Source organism: Lepus europaeus, chromosome 3 (genome assembly GCF_033115175.1).
Source record: "Lepus europaeus isolate LE1 chromosome 3, mLepTim1.pri, whole genome shotgun sequence".
Lineage (NCBI taxonomy): Eukaryota > Metazoa > Chordata > Mammalia > Lagomorpha > Leporidae > Lepus > Lepus europaeus.
Window position 1 is genome coordinate 131,810,264 of NC_084829.1, and position 26,728 is coordinate 131,836,991.

A 26,728-nucleotide genomic window follows, 5' to 3' on the forward strand; every position below is an offset into this window, starting at 1 on the left:
AAGGTTCGATCTCCACCTTTCCTCTTGGGCTGATTTGAATCAGCAGAGAAGATACTTCCAATCTCTTACAAGTGGGTCAAGTTCTGTTGATTGACCACCTACTGGGAGGAAAATGGATCAAGTTGCCTGGATCCTTAGCTTTCAGTGTGCTTAGTGTATCTTATCAGAGTCTATTTTATTTTTCAATTTTTAAAATTATAAAGTGAACAAATTTTATGTATTTCATATATACAGATTTAAGATTATAGTAATACTTCCCACCCTACCCTCTCTCCCACCCATGATCTCACCCTTCCTCCTCCTTCCTTTCTATTCTTTCTTTTAATTTTTACAATGACATACTTTCAGTTTATTTTTAATCATAAGCTTAACCTTCTACTAAGTAAAGAATTCAACAAAAAGTAAGAAGGAAAAAAATTGTTTTTCAATAGTAAAAATAAGGCCTATATCAAATCTCAAATCAAATCTCAAAATGTCAATTTCATTCATATGCATTACATTTTTTGTACTATATTAGTTGCCACAGATCAGGAAAACATGATATTTGTCTTTTGGGGGCTGGCTTATTTCACTAAGTATAACGGTTTCCAGTTGCATCTATTTTGTTGCAAAAGACAGGATTTTATTCTGTTTTATGGCTGAGTAATATTCCATAGTGTATATATACCACATTTTCTTTATACAGTCATCAGTTGATGGACATCTGGGTTGATTCTATATCTTACCTATTGTGAATTGAGCTGCAATAAACAAGGGGGTACAAATAACTCTTTTATATGCGATTTCATTTCCTTTGAATGAAATGCCAGGAAAGAGATGGCTCTAGTTTCAGACATCTGTGAAATCTCCATACTGTCTTCCACAATGGCTATACTAGTTTGCATTCCCAACAAGAATGTATTAGGATACCTTTTCCCCCCACAACCTAGTCAGCATTTATTACTTTTTGATTTCTGGATGAGAGCCATTCTAACTGGGGTAAGGTGAAGGCTTATTGTGGTTTTGATTTGCATTTCCCTGATGGCTATTGATCCTGAGCATTTTTTCATGTGTCTGTTGGCCATTTGAATTTCCTCTTTTGAAAAATGCCTGTTCAAGTCCTTTGTCCCTTTCTTAACTGGATTGTTTGGTTTGTTATTGTTGAGTTTCTTGAGCTCTTTATAAATCTTGGGTATTAATCATTTATCAATTTCATAGTTTGCAAATATTTTCTCCCATTCTGTCCATTGCTCTTCACTTTTTTTTTTAATTTTTTTTTTATTAAACTTTTATTTAATGAATATAAATTTCCAAAGTATAGCTTATGGGTTACAATGGCTTCCCCCCTCCCATAACTTCCCTCCCGCCCGCAACCCTCCCCTTTCCCGCTCCCTTTCCCCTTCCATTCATGTAAAGATTCATTTTCAATTCTCTTTGTATACAGAAGATCAGTTTAGTATATATTAGGTAAAGATTTCAACATTTTGCCCATATAGCAACATAAAGTGAAAAAACTACCATTGGATTACTAATTATAGCATTAAATAGCAATGTACAGCACATTAAAGACAGAGATCCTACATAATTTTTTTTTCAAATTAATTAATTTTCTATGCCATTTCCATTTTAACACCAGGTTGTTTTTTTTTTTTTCATTTCCAATTCTCTTTATATACAGAAGATCACTTCAGTATATAATTAGTAAAGACCTCATCAGTTTGTGCCCACACAGAAACGCAAAGTATAAAAATACTGTTTCAGTACTAGTTATAGCATCACTTGGCTTTAGACGACACATTAGGGACAGATCCCACATGGGGTGTAAGTACACAGTGACTCCTGTTGCTGATTTAACAATTTGACACTCCTGTTCATGGCGTCAGTAATCTCCCTAGGCTCTAGTCATGAGTTGCCAGGGCTATGGAAGCCTTTAGAGTTTGCTGACTTTGATCTTATTCCGATAGGGTCATAGTCAAAGTGGAAGTTCTCTCCTCCCTTCGGAGAAGGGTACCTCCTTCTTTGATGGCCCCGTTCTTTCCACTGGGATCTCACTCACAGAGATCATTCATTTAGGTCTTTTTTTTTTTCCATGATATCTTGGCTTTCCATGCCTGCTATACTCTCATGGGCTCTTCAGCCAGATCTGAATGCCTTGAGGGCTGATTCTGAGGCCAGAGTGTTGTTTAGGACATCTGCCATTCTATGAGTCTGTTGTGTATCCCACTTCCCATGTTGGATCTTTCTCTCCCTTTTTGATTCTATCAGTTAGTATTAGCAGATACTTGTCTTGTTTGTGTGATCTCTTTGACTCTTAGACCTATCAGAGCTATCAATTGTGAGCTGAAATTGATCACTTGGACTAGTGCGATGGCATTGGTACATGCCATCTTGATGGGATTGTGTTGGAATCCCCTGGCACATTTCTAATTCCACCATTTGCGGCCAGTCCGATTGAGCATGTTCCAAATTGTTCATCTCCTCCCTCTCTTTTTCCACTCTTAGATTTAACAGGGATCACTTTTCAGTTAAAATTTAAACACCTAAGAATAATTGTGTGTTAATTACTGAGTTCAACCAATAGTACTAGAACAACAACAACAACAACAAATACTAAAAAGGATAATATAGTGTTTCATTTCCAGTGCATAAGCTTCTTAGCTTGGTGTATTCCTGTTTGTCTATTTTTGCTTTGATTGTCTGTGCTTCTAGGGTCTTTTCCAAGAACTCTTTTTCTATGCCAATGTCTTTTAGAGTCTCCCCAAAGTTCTCCTGTAGTTTCTCTTTTTCATGGTAGCCTGAATAACCTAGCATAGGTAATTTTCTGAATCCCCTTCCTTAGAAAAATCTATTATTCTCCTCTTGATTCCTATGTAGTTCATTATTATCACTAGTATATCACATTACATGCTAAATTGAAATTATCTATTTCTGTACCTGACTAAAGCTTTTTATGGCAGATACAGAAGGTATATTTGCTTGCATCCCCTTAACACCTGCATAAAGTCTCAGACTTGGTGGTACTTGGTTATTTGTCATTACTCTTAGTTGAATAAAAACATTCAAAGACACTTTATTTCATGGACAAGACTTCCTTTGCAGTAATAGCTGCTTCTGGAATGCTAGATGGAGAGAAAGATTTGGATTATCTGTAAAATCATGCTACATAAGTTTGTCATCATTTATAACAATTCCATTCATTGTATATTTATGTGTGTTAGCTTAGTTATATTTCCAATTTTAATTTGGAAACAAATAATTTATTCAGTGCTCATTTATTGTCTTGTAGGTGCTGGTCATTGTGGTACACACTGGAACAAAATGGCAAGCTGAAACTAACTTACTTCCTGCCCCCATGGAGCACACATGCCAGAGAAGGGTTCTATGATTCTGGTAAATCACTCAGCCCATGCAAGGTTCACAGCAGCAGACAGACCATGACCTGTACCTGTGCTTCTTGGACTGACAATTATGGGCCTCTCCCACACCTGGGAGAGCTCAGGTAACAAAGTAGTTTTAGGAGGTCTCTTGTGGAGACATTGCTATAGTCTAAGTCTTACATGAGACCCTATGATAGCACTAAAACATGAAGAGTCTATTAAAGCCTGAAAATTTTTTTTAAAAAATCAGATTATTTCTGAATTTTGAAATGAATAAGATAATGGTCATAGAATTCTATTGCTACTAGGGAAAACTTCTGCACTTGAGAAAAAGTAAGAGATGCAGTCCTCCAGGACCCAGAGATAATGTTAGAGATTTTAAATTGTTTTGTAGAAAACAATTGCAATGCTAGAGGAGTCATTAAATTAAGTTTCCTATCTCCAAATTGATTATAAATATTCATCTGTGCTGATTAATAATGAGATTTTATGCATTGATTTTAAAAATGTCTTTTTGAGTGTTAATTGTAAAATTAACAACATGAGTCACTGTGAACTAACTTGCCATGCAGGACAAGTAAAACTTGTTCTCAAAGATTTACTTCGTTTTAGTGTATTAAGTGGAGGATATTTTTATGTCTCATAGGTTATAGTTATGTCTAAATGCTCACAAAAGATGCATGATTCTCAGGTTCTTCTTTAAAATTAATTTTTCTCAAATAAAAAGCTTAAAAAAAGAAGTGGAATTAATCTGGAGATGCAATGGCTTTGAATAACCCTGTCTCAACTGTTGAGGAACAGTTTTTTGGTTTCCATACAATTTGTTGAACTCTTTGCTTAGTATAGAGTTGATCTTCTATGTACAAAGTTAATTGAGAGGCCAGCGCTGTGGCAGGTTAACGCCCTTGCCTGAAGCACCGGCATCCCATATGGACGCCTGTTCGAGACCCGGCTGCTCCACTTCCAATTCGGCTCTCTGCTATGGCCTGGGAAAGCAGTAGAAGATGGCCCAAGTCCTTGGGTCTCTGCACCCATGTGGGAGACCCAGAAGAAGCTCCTAGCTCCTGGCTTCAGTTCAGCACAGCTCCGGCCATTGTGGCCTTGGGAAATGAACCTTTGGATGGAAGATCTCTTTCTCTCTCTCTCTGCTTCTCCTCTCTCTGTGTGTAACTCTTTCAAATAAATAAATAACTCTTTAAAAAATAGTTAATTAAATACATCTTAGTGAAAAATGAGACTGGGAATAGGAGAGGGAGGTGGAAAAGGGGTGAGTGTGGGTGGGAGGGTGAGTACAGTGGGAAGAATCTCTATGTTCCTAAAGTTGAATTTATGAAATGCATTAAGTTTTTATTCCTAAAATAAAAGATTTCTTTAGGAGAAAAATAAAAAGAAAAGAAAAAGAAAAAAAAGTCTTTTCACGCACATGGGTATTGCCAAATACTGATATCAATTCATGGTCATGGATTCTACTTTGTCACAGTTATTATTTGGATGTCTAGTAACCTAGTAATTTTATGTATAGTTCAATTCCAAGAATTCAATTCCTATATTTCAATAATGAGATGCTTGCCTTCTACCCTGTGTGTACTTGTGCCACTCAGACAAGGTTTGTCAACGCTGGCTCCAGTGTTACCTAACCAGATAGTCCTAAACTCATTCAACATTAATTAATATCCATCTTTCCTGCACCAGTTATCCACAGGGCTAACTTTCTTTTCACTGTGCTTGCTTGCCAATCTCCCTACAAATTTTTCTACCTTTTCTTCAAGACTGGCCTTTCATAAAGTGGATCACCTGTTATCCTGTTATTTGAGGTCTGGCTTTCTTGATGATCTGCCTTCCTTCTTCCTCTTGCTGTTGGGCCTGAGCCTAGTTTCTGCCTCACTCCCATCACCTCCCTTAGTGTATCTAGTTTCTCTGGACTCTCCCAGTCTAGCTTGTCCATCTACCATCCAAGTTGTAGCTCTGGAACCAGGAAGGGCAAGTTTTTGAGAATTAAGGAAGTCAACAGGGCCCTGGGCTTTTCCTAAGACAGCAACAAATGGATTTTCTGTGATTTTAGAAAAGCGTCCCAAATTTTGCGGACAATGGGACCTTTTAGAATATAAGAATTTTTTATGATTCAGATTGGTAAAGAGTTAGTGGTAATACCTCTGAGAGTGAGTGTGATCTAGGCCATTAAGCATTCAAAAATGCAGAGCAAAGCTTTCAGGGTGCAGAAGGTGCAGGTTGTCTGAAGGTAGCAGGGAAAGACTAGGGAGGCTTCCAAGGTCCAGGTAACTTAGAAAAGCACAGGTTCAGATCTAGATGACATGGCTGTTCCAAAGTCTACATTGCACGAGGGTGTGGATTTGGCCAGTGTTCAATATTCATGTGAGCAGTTAGGGACATGTTTCTAAAAGTTGAGAGACTCAGAGGAGCTCGGGTTTAGGGATTAGCTGGGGGCTGCTAGAGAAGAAAACATGATTAGAGACTCAGTAATGGCAACATCATTAGTGTACTTATCTATACTTCACCCGGGTAGAATCCCTGACATTCACTAACCTCAGAATTTGAAGGGCTAAGATCCACCTCCATTATAATATTCAAAATTTAGTAACTTAGAGATAAGCTGAGGCTCTTCTTAGCTTAAATTTAGATTTCCCACAATAATGCCATCGACCTTATAGTTTATTTTAACTTATTTATTTAATTTATTTGAAGGGCAGAGAAACTCAGAGAGACAGAGAGGCAGGGAGACAGAGACAGAGAGGAACCTCCCATCTTCCGGTTTACTCCCCAAGTGCCTGCAACATATTGGACTGGGAAAGGCTGAAGCCAAGGACCCAGAACTCAATTCAGAACTTCACGTGGGTGGCAGAGACCCAAGTATTAGAGCCATCACCTGCTGCCTCCAAAAGTACACGTTAGCAGGCAGCTGGAATCAGAAGTAGAGTTGGAACTCAAACCCAGGCACTCTGGTATGGAATGCAGGCATTTCAAGATGCTGTGCCAAATGCCTACCCACTAAGGTCACTTTAAAGCTGAAGAATATAATGTCCAGAGAGAGAGAGAGTGAGAGAGTGAGCAATTGACTGACCTGATTGTGGAGCTGGCATGTCCAGAAACTGTAGGAGAGGTCAGGCTAGAAACTGAAACTAATGCCATTATCCTGAAAAAGAATTTATTTTCTGATAAACTTGTTTTCACTCTTAAGACCTTGAACTGGTTAGATGAGGCCAACTCATGTTGTTGAAGATTATTTCTTCTCTAAAAAGTCAATTGTTTCTAGTTTTTACTACATCTACACGATGTCATCATGGCAATGAATAGATCCATCACAGAGGGAAAGATAAAATAGGAATCCCAGCAAGCAGAGTCAAGTAGAGGGGGTAGATTGTCATAAATGCAAACAGACATTCAGAACCCAGAAACCCGTAAACATTGAAGTCCTATAACAGATGATTAGGTAAAAAACCATAGAACCCAGTGACCCCCTAATTTTGAGGCTAATTGTGATATAGATTTTATCTTTCTTTTGTAAAATTAGGATGTTATAACAATGAAACCCTTGGAAGTAGCTAGTGCTCTGAACTTACGTGTAAAAATTCACAAGTTTTGTTAGGCTACAGAGTGAATGTTTGCAGAAGAAAATCTGAATGTGTACATCATTTAAAGCAAGTGTGTAAACTGATCTTAGTTATATATAAAATCATTTGGAGGGGCCAGCATTGTGGCATAGTGGGTAAAGCCACCCACTGCCTATGACATCAGCATCCCATATGCGCACTGGTTTGAGTTCCAGCGGTTTCACTTCCAATTCAGCTCCCTGTTAATGGCCTGAGAGAAGCAATGGAAGTTGGCCCAAGTGTTTGGGCCCCTGCCACCCACATGGGAGACCCAGATGGAGCTCTTGGCTCCTTGGGTTCTGCCTGGCCTAGCTGTAGCCATTGTGACCACTGAGGAGTGAATCAGCAGATGGAGATCTCTCTCTCTCTCTCTGCCTTTTCTTCTCTCTTTTCAAATAAATGAATAAATCTTTTTAAAAATAATTTGGAGGAATATTTGAAAAACACTACCTCATTGGCCAAAACTATAGGAAATTCTAATGCAGTTGAAGTTCAAGTTGGGTTTTAGAATTAAAAATTAAAAAGTAAAACAAAGTCACACAGATGTTAAAAACATTTCTCTGTGTGCTTGTAAGTTCATCTATTGTGGAGAACCATGTGCCAAAGGTATTCAAATATATTCATGTTTGTTTCTGATTTTTGAAGATGTGGTAGTCCTTTGTCGTCCTTGGAATGAAGTCTGCAAGACGCTGGTTTGATAATCTCCATGGCACCTACTAGTTCTAAAATTTATTCCTTCTGTTTCAGCAACCTGTGCCAATGCTTCCACTGGTTAGGTTTGTGGGTGAAGTGGATGAAGTCTGGGGAACACCTGTCTAAGAGAGTAATGGATGGGAACAGCACAGACCCTCAATGGTGTAAAAGGAAACATGTCTCACACCACAGATTTCTTTTCTTAAGGGAGCACACTTAAGTAACAAAAAGGAGGATGTATACGGGATCATCAGAAATGTTCTGAACATTTATGAGTCAATGCATATTAAAATACCTTTTTTGTAGTTTTAAATGTTTTAGAAATATGAATTTGGGGGGGATGGTGGGAGCAAGAGAGAGCAATTGAGAGAGGTAGAGAGAGAGCACTCCCATCTGCTAGACCACTTCTCAATTGCCCACATTGGCTGGAGCTGGACTAGGAACAAAGCGGGATCTGGGAACGCAATCTAGGTCTCTCCTGAGGGTGGCACAAACCCAATTACTTGAGCTATCACCACTGCCTTCCAGGGTCTACATTGGCAGGGAGCTGGAGTCGAAAGCCAGAGCCGGGAACCTAACCCCAGCATTCCATTGTGGAATTAGGGTTTCTTTTTTTATTTTTTAAATATTTTTTAAAACTTATTTCTTTGAGAGGTAGAGTTACAGAGAAAGAAAGGGAGAGACAGAAGGAGAGGTCTTCCATCCACTGGTTCACTCCCCAAATGGCTGGAGCTGGGCTGATCTTTAGACAGGAGCTAGAAGCTTCTTCTCAGTCTCCCCTGTGAGTGCAGGGGCCCACGCACTGTTTTCCCAGGCCATAGTAGAGAGTTGGATAGGAAGAGGAACAGCCAGGACACAGACTGGTGCCCATATGAGATGCAGGCATCACAGGCAGAGGGATAGCCTACTATGCCACAGTGCCAGCCCCTGGCATTAAGGTGTCTTAATTACAGCTGAATGCCCTTCCCTTTTTTTGTAATTTTTTCCACAGTACTTTTAGGGTTGGAAGTATTTGTTTAGAGTGGTGCTTTCAAAAGATATATCTATAGTGTATAATCTTTACATTAGAGGAATTCTCGAAATTTATTTGACCAAAGAGGTTATCATGGGACTTACATTCTCTGGCACCACATTTTAAAAGCCTGGCTTAGGGGGCCGCTGAAACCAGAAGAGCTTAATGTGCATCATTTGCTCTAATTTTCTGACCACACTGCTAGTTAGATTCTTTCATCAAAAACCTGTAACCCCCTCTCAGTCCAGAATACATGTATTAGGATACCTCAGCCTAGTTAAATAAGAAAATAGTGAAGTTCAGTTGATTAATGAAAGTGGATTTGAGGAGTCAAAAGACTTGGGTTCCTGTTCTAGTTCTGGCATCAGGAAATTGTGTGACTTTTGGCGACAAAGTCACATAATTTTATTTAAATAATCAGAGCCTTCATTTACTCACCAAAAAAAAACAGGAATAAAATGTTTTCAAGAAATATTATTGGGCCACCTGCAGCACCAGCATCCCGAATGGGTTTTGGTTCTTGTTCCAGCTCCTTCTCTTCCAATCCAGCTCTCTGATGGCCCAAGTGTTTGGGCTCCTGCACCTATGTGGGAGACCCAGAAGAAGCTCCCGGCTCCTAGCTTCAGATTGGCGCAGCTCCAGCTGTGTGGCCATTTGAAGAGTGAACCAGCAAATGGAATACCTTTCTCTCTGTCCCTCTCTGTCTGTAACTCTACCTCTCAAATACGTGAATAAAGTCTTTTTTTTTTTTTTTCTGCCAGGCAGAGTTAGACAGTGAGAGAGAGATAGAGAGAGACTTATAGATAGTGAGAGAGAGGGAGAGACAGAAAGAAAGGTCTTCCTTCCGTTGGTTCACCCCCCAAATGGCCACTACAGCCAGAGCTGCACCGATCCGAAGCCAGGAGCCAGGTGCTTCCTCCTGGTCTCCCATGTGGGTGCAGGGCCCAAGCACTTGGGCCATCCTCCACTGCCTTCCCCAGCCACAGCAGAGATCTGGACTGGAAGAGGAGCAACCGGGACAGGATCTGGCGCCCCAACTGGGACTAGAACCCAGGGTGCCGGCGCCACAGGTGGAGGATTAGCCTAGTGAGCCACGGCACCGGCCAATAAAGTCTTTTTTAAAAAAGAACTATTATTGAATTTTTACATGAGAGGATGAAAATAAAAGCACATCTTAAATTGTAAACATTGTAAAATATAACACGCAATTATTTCATAGTCAAGTATTTTATATTAGTTCAGTGGTTTCAGAATTCCTTTTTAGTAGTTGAAGCACATGTTTTAATTTGTTGGTTTTCAACTATGACACAAAGTTTATATAATTTAGAAAATTTCTGGAATTTGTTTAATAAGGCTTTTTGTTTGGGGGATTATTTTTAAAGAAAAGAAATGAACAAATTATATTAACATTTGGTTATTGTATTATTCTTATGTAAGTCTTGATTAATATTTGGTACAATTAGAAGGAGAAAAACAGTTGTTGTCTACGATGTACTAGAAATGGACTTTAATCTTCTGACACTATTGTTTTTACAGTATTTTTCTCCTGTCCAAGTTGCCCAATCACAAAAGAGCAGTGCTCTCCCTGTCACTTTAAAGTCAGGCTCAGCTGTGCAATCATGCAGTTTCTTTTTGCCCACTCAAGGAAAGAAGGAGCACTATTGTCTTCTGGTCAAACAGGTTTATGCAGCGGCCAGAACAATGGATTCCAGGCTAAGTGTAGTAACAGAAGAGTCTGTTAAGAAGAGCACCCTTAGGAAATACAAAATAATATGTATTGTAAGTACAGTTCCTAATTTTAGTCTTTCTAGCTTTGTAACAACTATCAAAAGTGTGCAGCTCCCCACTTGTGTTTGTTGGTGTTGCTATTTAAATGTAAAACTTGTGAGTAATTCTATTCAGCTTTATTCCTTATGACAACTAAAATGCAAGTTAATATTTTTAGTTGTATTTTGCAAGTGGGAACTTTGAGTAACAACAGGTTAATGTTTGATTAAAAAGTCAGAATCCATGAAAGAACACTTTGCAGCACTGATTTCTTTGTGTGACTATAATCTCCTCTCCAAATCAGCTGTTTATTGCAAGAATATTTTAAGACCAGAAAATGAAAAATCATGATATTTTACATTTTTTGCTGAACTATTGATTTTTCCTATTTCACTTCATTCCTAGAGGTAATCTCTTTTGCCTCTTTTCTCTTTATTATCTTTTTATTTGGTGAAGTCGCCTGTCTTAAAGAAATAAATTTTTAAAACCTCCCCTTATTTTGTTACTCTGTCTTTTCTCTTCACCATGAAGCCTTGAGAGAAAAGGGCTCCATGCGCCACCTCGCTCTTCTCATACCCACCCGTCTCCTATGCTCTGGCTTTGGTTTCTCGGGGCTTGAAGTCGATTCCTTCCCATTCCCACTGCTGCTTCCATGGATGTTGTTGAGTATTTTCTCGTTTTGAATGATTGCTTCCGTAATGACACTGACAATGACTCTCCTCATTACCTGCTTCCTGGACCCCTCTGCTCTCACTGCACATCACACACACACATTCTCCCAAAGCCCACCTCAAGATCTTTCACTTAGGCGATCTCACCTTCTGCTGTGGTTTTCAGATTCAGATCCTCAACAAGATTTCCAAGAAGCCACTCTCTCTGACCTTTTGCTGAGTCCATGCCATATGTTTCTAAAGCCTGCTTTCTGGCTCCTTGCCTGGGACCTCAAGACAAAATCAAGTGAATTATTTTTCTCTACGCTCATATCCTGCTCTACTTTCTCTGCTTTAGCCCATGTCACAACCCCTCTCTCCATCTCTCCAGCATTGTTCCACAGAGTAAATGATACTACATGCATCAGCATTGAGTCCAGTGAGCATAACAAAACAAACCCTCAATATATGATTGAACTTCAAAGATAAGTTAATTTTGATGCAAAAATCTTTTAATTTCTTGCATATTTTTCATGATACACATTACCCACAAACTGTGTGCAGTAGTCTTGTAATCTATTTATTTATTATTCTGAGATTTTAGAGCACTCTTTCTAGCTCTTAGACTACTTGTTATAGTTACCCATCTTACCAATTAAAGAAATGAGAACATCCTCAAGAACAAAACTTTTGCATAATTTATTATCCTTTCTTTGTACGCTTCCAGTGTTTTTTTAGTATATGTAATTAAGCCCAATATTTTAAACTACGATTTCAAAAATACCCTAATTTTTCCAAGTTTCAACAACACTTCACTAAAGAAATTTAAAGATATCAGCTATATTCCTGGAGCTCTTTATTTAGCCTTGCTAAAGGCAAATGTTGGATTCTCAATGACTTCTGGAGTTCTGAATATTCTTCCTACTGTATGCATATTGTAAGAAAGTTTCAGACACATGTGCACCCCCAAATCAAGATATTTTTCAGAATGACATATTTAGAATAAACAACTATAAAATATTAAAAATGAACCTTTTGCACTCAAAGAGTTTACAGAGTAAGAAACAAGCCACAAATATATGAGATTTGTCTTAGTGAGAAACAGACACTGAGGTTTACTACTACAAAAATTTTGAAGAATCTCAGGACAGCTAGATGTTGATTCTTCCAGCCAATTTAAATAATGGAAGAACTAAAGATAAGATGCCAATCAAAGGGTATTAACATCCATATGGAGTTTCTCAATATTGGTTCTGTAGCTTTGTGTCTAGTTTCTCAACACCATGACAAGGTGCTAATGGTACTATCAATAACCATTTCTGTCCACTTTCTGCTCTCCATTAATTCTCCTGAGTGAACCCATACTAGAAGACCACTGACCCTTGTGGAATTTCGAGACTTCATATAAGAATTATTTTCATAGCATTTTACTAATTTTCTTCAGTGATCAAGTTCACTTCTATTGTAAAAAGTTACTTTTTCCAGTTGATTTTCAGAATGAAAACAAACTCCCCAAATCACTACTTTATGCAATTCTTTATTATCTAAGTAAATTCAATTTTTTTTCCTTTTGTGGAACTTATATGTTTGTGCTTTAAATGACAGGGTAGCCATAGGTATTATTAAATGCTTTCCTAATCTGTTCCCATTCTTTATTGCAATGTAAAGTATTGAAGCTCTATTGACCTACATGTTTATCATTGAACTTTATGGATAGGGAGGAGGGCAGTGAGAATTCTGTTGATTTATTTCTCGGCTTAATCTAAAGTACTGATGCTCTATTGACCTACATGTTTATCATTGAACTTTATGGACAGAGAAGAGGACAGCAAGAATTCTGTTGAATTAGCTCACAACTTAATCTAATCATAGAATAAAGTCCACTACATGATAGAGCTTTGTCAGCAGTAATAAAAATGAATGACACAGTTTTTGGTAAGAAGCTTCAAAATTACTCTAAATCATTTGTTTCCTTTTTTTGATATTTATATTTTAATATTTGTCTAGTACTAAAGATTTTTTAATCTTGGTTCCAAGTCTTATTTTTTTTCCAGAATACAATTTTCATAGCTTTCATAATTACAACTGTAGGAACATGGTGATTCTCTCACTGTATTCCCCCTCGTACCCACTGCCTCACCCCCTTCCTATTCCCTCTCCTATTCCCATACTTATTTTTTACTAAGACCTATTTTCAATTAACTTTATGAAAAAATGATTAACTCTATATTAAGTAAAGAGTTCACCAAATAGTGTGGGGAAAAAAACTGCTCCTCCTTAGTCACAAGGGCTGTTCAAAGTCATTGCTTCTCAAAGAATCACTTGTTTCAACAGAAGAGCAAAGCCTATCACTTGCCAGTTAATTTTGGAGGGCGCTATATTTTACATATGTTAAATGTGCTAATTATCTTCTGATGGACAGAGCAGGAAAAATAAAAAAAAAATCTCTGCTCTCTAGGAATTAAGTAATTGAGGATTTCACAATCCTGAAATGCTTTTAGATAAATGATCTCCAAGCAGGTGTCTAATTAAAAAAGAAAAATGGCCAAAAGTAAAGTAGCTCTTGCAGTTTTAATTCTCACTTGAATTCATTATATTTGAATTTTGCATGTATTTGAATTAGAATATCTGTAATAAATGCTGGTATAAAATTCTTCCCAGACCTTCTTTCTCATTTTCAGACATTAAATAACATTATCTATCATTATTGGATCTGGATTCTGCCTAACTAGCATGCTGCAGGTGCCTCTTGTCCACTGAAAGAGGTAGTAATCTGTGTATTTGTATTATTTTTAAATGGTAAATGTTACTTTTCCTTTTTTGTAATAGGTTCTTCTTGCCTTGTTGGTGATCGTGTCACTTGGATTAGGCCTGGGGCTTGGACTCAGGAAACCAGAAGGGCAAGGTATTCCCCTCAGTTTTTTCTCCATACATTCCCTTGTTACTTTCCCTTGGTCTTCATCCATTACAACATGTCTCCCCACCAAGCTTTCTGTGTCTTCCTGCTGAGCTTTCCTTCCCACTTATCAGAAGCCCGCATTTGTGGTTAGTGGCATCCACTCTCGCTTTTGGACTTTCCTCTTTCACCCTTGCACAAGAACCTTTGCTCCTGGGAGAGTCCTATTATCCTAGGATCTTGCTTACCCATCCTCACCTAACCAAAGGACTGATAGCTGGATCCCAGACTTTCTGTCCCAGCTCCTTCTGTAAGCATAACTATCTGATGACAAAGTATCAGCCACTTGGTCTCAAGATCTTTGTTGTTTTATACCCAGAAACTCCCACCCTCTTCCTGCACTTTTATTTCACATTAGTGTTGTTCTATCTCTGAAATCTCACTATTTCTCATTAGGTGGTGTCAAATTCTTAAAAATCGTGTACAAAAAAGGCTTCAAATATTTTTCTTCTCATAAGAAGCAAAGAAAAATAAGAAATACATACCATGCCTTACATGGTAAATAGACCATGTACAAGTGACAAAATAAACATCATTTTCTACAGTCTCTTTATATGTTGTTTTCATGTTTTTACTAAGATGAAGTATGAAGCCAGTTGCTGGGTCATTCCTTCCATTTTTCAATTTGATAACTACTGATTTGACCTCTGTGAGGAACGTCTTGTCTTTCCTTCATTAGGAAGAGTCTTGGTGAAGTTAACTGATCATTTTTCAGTTGTGTTTTCACTTAAGAATCAACAAGGCAGGCAAATGTTTGGCCTAGTGGTTAAGATGCTGATTGGGACACCCATATCCTACGTTGGAGTGCTTGAGCCTGAGTTTTGACACTAGGTTCTGATTCCAGCTTTGTACTTAGGTGCATTCTGAGAGGTAGTACTTGGTTCAAGTACTTGGGTCCCTGCCACCATGGGGAAACCTGGATTGGGCAACCAGCTTTCAGCTTTCAGCTTCATGGGCATTTGGAGAGTGAACTAATGGATACAGGTCTCTCTCTCTCTCTCTCTCTCTCTCACCCCTCAGATATATATATATATATATATACATATATATATATATATATATATACCTAAATAATTTAAAAATAATTTAAAAAGTGATCAAACACCCAGGACTCCTCATATAGCATAGAAAGGTGGGATTTAATGGTGAATATTGGCTGGAAAATTACTGTCTTCTCTTGGTCACTTGGTTGCTGTGTTTCTGAGCAGTAAGTAGTGCCAGTCCTATTAGCTCTAACACATGTTGCCTGTTTATTTTGGTGGTAATATTCTGATGCAAGTGTACACAATGGGAATCATTTATTGGCTGTCTTATCCCCCAATCACATAAATTGATTTCAAAAGGCATATACTTATACTAATCTCTAAACAAAATCTCCTATTGTTCTAGCTCTTTCACTCACTCTCTTCCTTACCTCAGTACATCTACTGGCTGGCTGCCCAGAATCCTTTTTCTTATTCTCTTTCTTTCATCTCAGTCCATCAGGCCTTATTTGGCATCATTTCCTTCTCTCTCCTACCCAGGGCATTGGTGTTCACCTCCTGGCTTGCTTTTGCCTCCACCCTTCACATATTTATTCCTTTTATTATTCCACAGTACTTAAAATTTTCATCCCCTTTATTATTTTTTCTTCTACCACATCTGTTCTTCTGAGCCCAACCCTAGAGCATTCCCTTCTCCAGGTAGCTCACCTTCCATAGGCAATGCATATTTTTTCTAGGATGAGTCTTAAAATGTATATGTGATCTTGCAAGTTTACTGTCTTGTGTATACTTGTTTTTGTTTATTCTTCAAAAGTTGAACACCATGGGTTTGATTTTATTATAATTTCTGGGGATGCAATGGGGAAGAGTGCAGAGAAAAATTGTTTGCATTTATATTCTACCTGAAACATAGGCAATAAAAGTACAAATAGCTAAACAATATATAATAGTGAATGTGTTCTAAAGAAACAACCAAGAGGTAAAAAAAGAATAGTGAATGTGTTCTGGAATAAATAAAACCAAAAGGAGGAATCTGAAATATGTAGTTGGGGTGTGTGTGTGTGAGGGTGTGAGTGAAATAGCTTTTGAATTAAGAGGGAGAGGAAGTGAGGGAGAGGAGCCAGCATTGTGGCATGCCAGCATTCCATATGCACACTGACTTGTGTTCCGGCTGCTCCACTTCTGATCCATTTCCCTGCCAATGGCCTGGGAAAAGCAGCAGAAGATGAAAATGGCCCAAATGCTTGAGTCCCTGCCACCTGCTTGGGAGATCCAGATGAAGTTCCTGGCTCCTGACTTCAGCCTGTTCCAGGCCTGGCTATTGTGGTCATCTGTGGAGTGAACCAACAGATGGACTATCTTTCTGTTTCTGTCCCTTTATGTAACTCTGACTTTCAAATAAATGAATACATTTTTTTAAAAAGTTAAGAGAAACTTAAGGATACTTTGGAGAAGAACATTCCAGGTAGAGAGGAATAGCTTGTGAAAGAGCCTAAGGCAGGAGCTTGCTTGCCATGCTCCATTAAAGGAATAACAGAGACCATGCACCAGAACTCAGAGTACCAAAGAAAGGTAGTCATAAAATGAGATTATCCTGATAAAGGGGAGCCAGATTATATAAGGGTTGGTATGTCAAAGCATGGACTTTGGCTTTCATACTGCATGTAATGAGAAGTGACTAATGGATTTGTACAGAGGAATGACATGCTCTGGAGTACTTTTCAGCAGAACCGCTAGGTCTTCTGTGTTAGATAGATAGATAGACAGATAGATAGATACACACACATAGTGGAATGGAAACAGAAGTAGAAAGAACAGCAACAAGATTATTGCAGTCTTATGGACAAGCCCAAAGTATTGAATCAGGGTGATAGCTTACTAGAAATATCTACAGATATTCAAGCGGAGAAATCAAGAACAGTGTCAGATAAATGAAGCTTACCTTAGGGAGAAGTCCTGTCTAGGCATAGCCTACGTGCTTATCAGCATTGTACATGGAGTTTAAAGTCATATGATGAGTTACATCAACCTTAAAGGGAGATAGGGGAAGAAACAAAGAAGGAGACCAGGAAAGAGTGGTCAGGAATGTAGGAGAAAAGCCAGGTAATTGGTGTCTCCTGGAAGCCAAATGCAGAAAGGTTTAAAAGAAAGCAAATGTAAAAATGTAAAGGTTGGGGCTGGCACAGATGCGTAACGGGTAAAGCCACTGCCTGCAGTGCTGGTATCCCATACAGGCGCGGGTTCAAGTCCCGGCTGCTCCATTTCTGATCCAACTCTCTGTTATGGCCTCGGAAAGCAGTAGAAGATGGCCTAAGTCCTTGGGCCCCTGGACCTGCATGAGAGACCTGGAAGAAGGTCCTGGCTCCTGGCTTCGGATCAGCATGGCTCCAGCCATTATGGCCATCTGGGGAGTGAACCAGTGGATGGAAGACCTCTCTGTCTCTTTCTCTCTGCCTTTGCCTTTCAAATAAATAAGTAAATAAATATTTTAAAAATGTAAAGGTCATTTATGTAAACTGTGGCTTATCCATATCAATTTTTCTTTTCTTTGAGTTTTTTTAAAACATTTATTTATTTACTTGAGAGGCATATTTACAGAGATATGGAGAGACAAAGAGAGAGGTCTTCCACCCACTGGTTTACTCCCCAGATTGCGGCAATGGCTGGAATGGGCCAATCTAAAGCCAGGAGCCAGGATATTCTTCCATGTCCTCAGCAGTTGCAGAAGCCCAAGCACTTGGGCTATCTTCTACTGCTTCTCCCAGGCCATTAACAGGGAGCTGGAACAGAAGTGGAGCAGCTGGGACTTGAACTGGCACCCACATGGGATGTTGGTGCCACAGGTGGATGCTTAACCTAATACGCCACAATGCCGGCCCCCAGGGCTGTTCTTAAGATCCATGAAAATTGCTGTGTGTGCAACTAGTACATGGTACTCGTTGGCATGTATCCAACATTCCATTTGATTTATGCCCTCTCCCAGTGCTGGGCATCCAGATTGACTAGTTTTCTAAGACCATGCAGTCCTGCAGTTTTCCTTAAGGACCTGTGTGATATTTGCTTTGTTACATATCAAGGAATGGAATGACAGGATCTAAGGGCGTGTGTCTTCTTTACTTGAGTAAGGAATCCCAGATTGCTTTCCAGGATGGCTGCCACAAGCTGCTCCACTCTCACCATGCATCCCCACCAACACATGGCCTTATCCAGCTCTCTAATCTTTGGCAGTGTAAAGTTGGATATAGACCAATACCTTTTATTTCAATTTTTGTTGTTCTGTATTGGCACTCCAACTTATGTTGGCTTCCCTTTTTATTCTATGGACGATTGGTATTCCCATTAACTTGTCTATTTTCTTGGATCTCATGTTTTAGAGTTTCATTTTCCTTTTTTTCTTCCCCGTTTTGCTAAAGAACATCCTTGGTAACCTCTTAAGATAGGATAGTTGGAAGATACAAGTTGAACATTTGCCTATATAAAACATTCTCATCCTAGCCCAATGCTTAGTAGTTTGCCTAGATATTGAATTCTAAAATTAAAATAATTGTCTTACAGAAATTTAGAGACATTTTCTTCCTGTCCTCAAGCATCAGTGTTACTTTTAAGAAATTTGATGACATTTTGATTTGTGATCCTTTGTACATTGTCCATAATCTCTCACTGTGAACTTTCAAGATCTCTTAATCTTGTTAATTTTTCATTTGAGTTTTGTCCTGGACAATTTTGATATAATAATTTATGCTTTTCAGTTCTGGGAATTTTATAATATGATTTATTTAATAATATAATGTTCATATTATTTCACTACCTCTCTGCTTTAAGATTGACTAATTAGTAGCCATAATAGCACATGCAACCCACTTTGTCACATTAACAGCAGATCCATCGTCTAGGAAATGAGGGCATGGATTCTTCTTAGGGACCATAATTCTGCCCACCATACCCCTCTCTTGATTTTTTTCATGATTGAGCTCATAGTTTTATTTCCAAAAATAACATGCTAAATGGTACTTCTCTTTATTTTTAATTTTTAAAATTTTTTTAGATTTATGTATTTGAAAAGCAGAGTTAAGGGGGGATTAGACGGGGGGAGGGAGGGGGAAAGAGAGAGAGAGAGAGAGAGAAGCTCTTCTCCCTGCATTGTTTCTTCTACAAACAAGTTTTTCTTCTCTCTCTCTTTTTTTTTTTTTTTTTTGGCCCTTTGTCATCTTTCATGCTGGATGCTACCTTCTTGTTCTCAATGCCTGGTGGCCATCTGTTCAGATTTCAGAGTAAGGATTGCTCATCTTTTCTTGTCCCAGCTGTTCTCTTCTGTGTGTATTGTCTCTGTGACAATAACTACTACTTCCTAAAGCCTCTAGATCCTGAGCCTTTTAGTTTGCAGTTGGATAGGGGTTGGGTAGTCACTGCTGATGTCCAGATTTTCAATCAGTTTCCCTCTATTCAACCTTGTGTCTGTCCCCCTACTCTCACCTGGTGATGTGTGGTATCTCCACGTCCAGGACTACACTATCCAGGGGCCCTGGGGAAAGCCTCTTTGGCTTTTACACCTCCAGGGACTCCCTCCTCTTAGGCACTTAGTTATTGCTTCCTTTATTTTGCTGCTTCTGTCTTTCAAGTTTGTTTTCCTGCCTTTATCTTCTAATTCTTTTATTTAGTGTGTTTATCTATTTTGAAAACTTTTATTCTACTCATCTGTGAATAAGGAGGTTGAGGAGATAACCATGAGACTGATCAGCTATATTTAATGAGAAAAACTATTTTTTCCAAATAATAACACAAACATTCCTCAAACTTTAGAACCATGAGCAATGTTTTAAGATAAATTCTAATGGCACCTGGGAATGCTTATGAGTTATTTTATGTACATATAATAATGTAATATAACGAACTCCATTCTTTGATGTACCTTAAGGTTTTTACTTTTTAAAGTACATGCAATTATAGGTAACAGTGTGAAGAACATTTTTGCACATAGATCTTTGTATGTTTCTTTAGAATACAGACTGGAAATGCCATTACTGAGAATAAAGTATGAAGATTTTTTTTTTTTTTTTTGGGACAGGCAGAGTGGACAGTGAGAGAGAGACAGGGAGAAAGGTCTTCCTTTTGCCGTTGGTTCACTCTCCAATGGCCGCCGCGGTAGGCGCGCTGCGGCCGGCGCACCGCGCTGATCCGATGGCAGGAGTCAGGTGCTTCTCCTGGTCTCCCATGGGGTTCAGGGCCCAAGCACCTGGGCCATCCTCCACTGCACTCCCTGGCCACAGCAGAGAGCTGGCCTGGAAGAGGGGCAACCGGGACAGGATCGGTGCCCCGACCGGGACTAGAACCCGGTGTGCCGGCGCCGCAAGGTGGAGGATTAGCCTAGTGAGCCGCGGCGCCGGCCTAAAGTATGAAGATTTTTAAAAATTATTGAAAAATTTTAAATATATATGAGAGTCTGAAGACTAATTTAATAAATGTCTATGGGCCCATCACCATCCTCCATCAATTCATGACCAATCTTATTTTATTTATATTCTTTTCACTATGTCCTCTTCAAAATATTTTGAAGCAAATACCAGGTATTATTTTGTTCCCACAGGTATTTCCGTATTTATTTCTATAAAGACATTTTAAAAATGTACTGTAGTATAAGGTATACATACTCTAGAGGAAATGTTCCCTACTTAACAGATAGACTTTTTGAATTATTGTTAGATTCAAATTGTTGGTAGAATCCCTTTGTTTTTTCAAAAGGTTTTCCTCCACCACTGTCCTATAGTTGCCATGTTTCCTATCTCAGGCAAATAAAATTATCATCACATTGTTGTATTTTCCTCCAATGATTTTGTCCAAATCAGAACATTGTTATATTTGTGTTTTCATATGCTCAGTTTTCCTTCCTTCCTTGCTTCATTGGTTTGTCTATCATTTCAGTCTTTTTAAAAAATACACACATTTTAAGGCTTTTGCTTCATACAGTCATATAACCTTCCAAAAAGATTTTTCCAATTTACACTGCCAACAGCAGCGTGTCTTCTTGATTTGATTGCAGTGAAAAATAACTATGTGTTTCATTTGTTCACTAATCTTTTGCAACAGAATTCTGGAAATCGTGTGAGTCTTCTGTTCTATGTTCCCTGGCCAGATTGCAGTGGATGAGCTCAGGAGCTCTATCACTTTGACAGTTACCACTTTCGCTGCCTGTTACATCAGTCTTCACCTTCTTTGACCTTTTTTGTTCACTTTTAATGTGAGCATCCTAAAATACTGGCCTTATCCACTTGACTCCTGAGATGTTTATATTTAGTTAAGCCTCCAAAATAATTTTGTCCCAAAGAAACCTTTTATTTAAGAAATATAAGCTTCATGCATTTCATAAGTACAACTTTAGGAATACAGTGATTCTTCCCACCTCTCCTCCTCCTCCCTCTCCCATTCCCAGTCCCATTTTCCACTAAGACCCATTTTCAATTAACTTTATACACAGAAGACCAACTCTATATCAAATAAAGATTTCAACAATTTTCACAGGGGAAAAAATGCTTCTCAACAGTCTAGACAAGGGCTGTTCAAAGTTATTGCATCTCCTGGTAATAACAATAGATAGAATCATTAAAAAAAAAAAAAAAGGTGAGAAAGTTCCAACATGGAAAGCAAGCAGTGCTCACTGCAGACTCGTAGAATGACGAACACTCGAAACAGCACTCTGACCTCAGAATCAGCACCTAAGGCCTGACTGAAAACACCACGAGAGCATTCCAGGCATGGAAAACCAATACATAGTGGCAAAAATGGTTCTGCATGAAGGATCTCTGTGAGTGAGACCCTAGTGGAAAGAAGGATGCCATCAAAGAAGGATGTACTTTTCTCTGAAAGGAGGAGAGAACTTCCACTTTGCATATGGCCCTGTCTAAATACTGACAGAGTTTGTGAACTCAAAAGGCTTCCATAGCCTTGGCAGCTCATGACAAGAGCCTCGAGTAATCACTAACATCATAAATAAGAGTGTCAGTTGTTAAATCAACAAGAATCACTGTGCACTTGCTCCCCATGTTGGACCTCTATCTTTAATGAGTTGTACTATGAGAATTAATGATAAAACTTGTCTTCAAACTGTACTTTATACTTTGTGTGTCTGTGTGGGTGCAAATAGTTGAAATCTCTACTTAGTATAGAATTGGTATTCTGTATATAAAGTCAATTAAAAACGAATCTTAATGGAACATGGAATGGGAGAGGAAGTTGGAGGTGGGATGGGAGTGGGGGTGGGAGGACAAGAATTGGGGGAAGAAACACTATATCCCTAAAAGCTGTACATATGAAAATTTGTATTCATTAAATAAAAACCTTTAGAAAAAATTCATTACATCTTGAAATTTACTTCAATTTTTTTGGAGAAACTTCATTAACTTTAAAGAAGCACCCAAGAATGATACATCTTTTGCAAGCAATTAGGTCATAACTATAACTTATGAGACATAAGAATATCCCCCATTTAATACATTAAAAGAAAATAAGTCCTTGAGAACAAGTTTTATCATTAATTAAGGAAGCACCTAAGAAAAAAAGCAATAGAGTTGGACACTTAGGCATAATTGAAACTTATGAGACATAAGAATATTCTCCACTTAATACACTAAAATGTAATAAATCTTTGAGAACAAGTTTTACTGTTAACTCTCATAATACAACTCTTTGAAGACAGAAGTCCTGCATGGGAAGTTAATGCATAGTGACTCCTGTTATTAATTTAACAATTAACCCTCTTATGTATGACATCAGTAATCACCTGAAGTTCTTGACATGATCTGCCTAGGCTATGGAAGCCTCTTTAATCCACAAACTCTGTCAGTATTCAGACCAGGCCATATGCAAAGTGGAAGTTCTCTCCTCCCTTCAGAGAAAAGTACATCCTTCTTTGATGACCACTTCTTTCCACTGGGGTCTCACCCACAGAGGCCCTTCATGTAGGGCATTTCTAAAATAGTTTTTTGTTTATTTTGTGATGCAAGAATATCAAGCAACACCTCCTCCCCCATGTAGGAAACCAGTTTTCCCCATGTTATGTGGTATTCACCATTGCTTTTTGTAAAAAAAAAAATTATTTATTTGAAAGGTAGAAGTACAGAGACAGATGGAGAGAGAGAGGAGAGAGAGAGAGAGAGAGAGAGAGAGAGAGAGAGAGAGAGAGAGAGAGAGAAAGAGTGAGTTTCTGTTTGCTGGTTCACTCCCCAAATAGCCACAATAGCCAGGGTTAGGCCAAGTGGAAGCCAGGAGCCAGGAGCTTCCTCTGGGTCTCCCACATTGATGCAGGGGTCCAAGTACTTGGGCAATCTTCAGCTGCTTTCCCAGGCACATTAGCAGCAAGCTGGACCAAAACTGGAGCAGCCAGGATTTGAACTGACACCCATATGGGATGCCAGCACTGCAGACAGAGGCTTAATCTTTTGTGGCACAGCACCAGCCTGTACCAGCCTCTACCATAGCTTTTAACCACCACTATTTTCAAAAATATTAATATAAACTCTCTTTAACCATGTTATTTATCATTTTATACTCAATGCTTAGCACAGTGTCTGAAACAGAATGATGCAAAATAAATAATTATGGAATAAATAACAAGATTTAAGCTATATAATGATTTTTTAAGGGATGAGGACAAAGTATGCATAGTGGAATTCCTTCAGATATACCATCATACCCTCCTTTTCTTCAAGGGACTCCTTTAGAATACAAAGCACAAAGCAAGAATCACAAGGGAATTTACAGATAATTTTTCATGGCAATATAAAGAAGTTATTTTTAGCTGGACATACATTCCTTGCACAACAAGAACTGCAGTATTTCAGTTGTTAATTATCAATGGTTACACTGATGAATCCAAAACCAGTGTGTTTACTTTGTGTCTCTCTTCCCTAAGCTCTAGACTCAAATGTTCAAGTGTATATTTCCTTAGATATCTAAAAATACTGAACTTATCTTCTTACCCTACCCAAGGTCTTACCCTACACCTTAGAAGGCATTTGTGACTCATTCCTCTTCCTCACTCTTTATGTAAAATTTCCATCCTACTAATTGCAATTTAATTTCTCTTTGCTTTATTTTATTTACATTTTTCTTGCATCTATGGCTGCTGACTTACTTGAGGCCCTTATCAATTTTGGTTTGGGTTGAAATCTCCTGATTTACCCAAGAATTTCCATCCCTGCTACTCCCCTTCACCTATTTTCTTTTTTTTTAATTTTTTTTATTTTTTTGACAGGCAGAGTGGACAGTGAGAGAGAGAGACAGGGAGAATGTCTTCCTTTACCATTGGTTCACCCTCCAATGGCCACTTCAGCAGGTGTGCTGTGGCCAGCGCACTGCGCCAATCCAAAGCCAGGAGCCAGGTGCCTCTCCTGGTCTCCCACGGGGTGCAGGGCCCAAGGACCTGGGCCATCCTCCACTGCACTCCCAGGCCACAGCAAAGAGCTGGCCTGGAAGAGGGGCAACCGGGACAGGATCGGCGCCCCGACCGGGACTAGAACCCAGTGTGCCGGCGCCACAGGCCCCCCTTCACCTATTTTCAAGAATGAACTTCTAAAATGCAAGCTTAATTGCTTACTCTCTGCTTATTATTTGTGGCTTTCCATTACCAAAGGCTAGGCTTCAGACTTCTTAGTATGACATGAGTACATTTCCTCTCACTACTTCATCTTTTTTTTTTTTTTTTAAGATTTATTTATTTGAAAGTCAGGGTTACAGAGAGAGAGGGAGAGATGAAGAGAGAGACCTTCCATCCAGTGGTTCACTCCCCAGATGGCCGCAACAGATGGGTCTGGACCAGGCTAAAGCCAGGAACAGGAGCTTCTTCCAGGTCTGCCATGTGGATGGCAGGGGCTCAAGCATTTGGGTCATCTCTCAGTGTTTTCCCAGTCCATTAGCAGGGAGCTGGATCAGAAGTGGAGTAGCTGGGACATGAGCCAGTACCCATATGGGATGCCAGTATTGCAGGCAGCAGCCATACTCACTACACAACAACACCAGTCCCACACTACTTCATCTGCCTTTGAACTCTACTTCTTCACCATCATAACCTAGCTACTATTCTCCAAATTTGCTTTATAAGCTTTATTGATTTTAAAAACCCTGATCCTTCTCCCAAGACTCAGAGGAGCCTACACAATCCCTTTTCTAGTTTTTGTATCACCCCTCTCCCTGCTCCCATGTATTTCTTGTACCTATCAGTGTCTCACTCTTTATCACATTATACTGGTGGATCATGCAGCACCCTACAAATTATCTATTTATGTGCTTTCGTCTGTGCTAAGTACTTCTGTATGCTTCCACCATCTAAATACGAAATGTTAGATAACTTCTAAATGCAGATGTCCTATTTCATTTACTCTACAGAAAGCTGCAGGAAAAAATGCTTTGATTCATCATACAGAGGACTAGAGGGCTGCCGATGTGATGCAGGATGTAACAACCGTGGCGATTGCTGCTGGGATTTTACAGGCACCTGTGTGGAACCAGGTAGGGTTTCAGAGAATTTGTTTATTAACATGTTGATTGTGCCATCATTAATGCATATCCAAATTTTTACCTATGCACTGACATTAGTTTACTAAGGGTGCTATAGCAATGTACCACAAACTGGATAGTTTAATCAACAAAAATTCACTGTCTCACACTTACGGAGACTAGAAGTCCAAGGTTTAGATATTGACAAGGTGGGGTCCTTTTGAAGGCTATGACGGGGAATCCACCCCATGCCTTTTCTTCTGGTGGGTTGCTGGGGATCTTGGATTTTTTTTTTTTTTTTTTGGCAGCACATCTACAAACTCTGTCTCCATCCTCACATAACCTAGGTCTCTTCAGATAATCTTCCTTCACAGATAATATAGGTCAGGACTTCAACATCTTTTTTGGAGGAGGATGCAATGCAATTCACCATCTTTTATATTGGGTCTATTAATATCATTTCCCTCTTTACAGCACCAAACAGATTCACACACTGAGGAATAACAGTCTGCAGTGACTGTGGTGCTGTGTAATCATAAAGTTTCAAGGGAGTTTTACTGTGGCTTGAAGTGAACATCTTCCATTTCATTGGCAGTGACTCTCAAGCTTCAGGATACATAAGACTCACTTGGAAGACTGTTGATTCTTGGTCATGCTGATGCTGGCACACCACAGAGCACAGTCTGAAAAACACTGTTATCTAGGTGGAACAGAAATCATGGAAAGTGGGCAGGTCTTGTCCTTAAAGAAAAGTGAAGATTAGAACAACAGAGCTCCTTACAGTATGTTCTCTGAAAAGGGCAAGAGGAAGGATAGAACTCAGTGTAGACAGAAGTCTGTCTTCCCATGACTTAATCTCCTGAAATCTTTTCTCAGTAAACAGTGAGTGAAGGGGGATGAAGAACTCTACATAAAACAGAAGCAGGCAGCAATCGCCTGTCCAATGTGTTTATCTAAGCACAGGGCTGATGTTGCTTTTACTCACTGTCTCCTAGCAGTTGGCAGTGGGCAACAGCCTTCCTGAAGTCTCTTGCTACCTTCAGCAATGGGATTTATTTAAACTGCTCTCACACCAAGTAGGGAGTTGGAAAGAATAGTAAAGACGTGGTCGGGAGCTGACCTACGTCTTCTGTCATTCTCAGCTGAGAGATACCCCCACTTGCCTACATTTTCAAAAATGTGATTGTATTCCCGATCCTTCTCTTGTCATTGTCT

The 26,728-nt window shown here is 39.0% G+C and overlaps 1 protein-coding gene across 1 annotated transcript in view; it reads left to right on the forward strand.

The window, feature by feature from the left end:
* Positions 1-10,279: 10,279 nt before the first annotated feature.
* Positions 10,280-26,728, forward strand: part of ENPP3 (ectonucleotide pyrophosphatase/phosphodiesterase 3) — an 85,299-nt gene continuing 68,850 nt past the window's right edge. Inside the window, exons 1-3 of the mRNA XM_062187717.1 lie at positions 10,280-10,448; positions 13,916-13,991; positions 25,403-25,525. Coding sequence (XP_062043701.1) covers positions 10,371-10,448; positions 13,916-13,991; positions 25,403-25,525 — 277 coding nt within the window. The 5' untranslated portion in view covers positions 10,280-10,370. The remainder of the gene's footprint in view (positions 10,449-13,915; positions 13,992-25,402; positions 25,526-26,728) is intronic.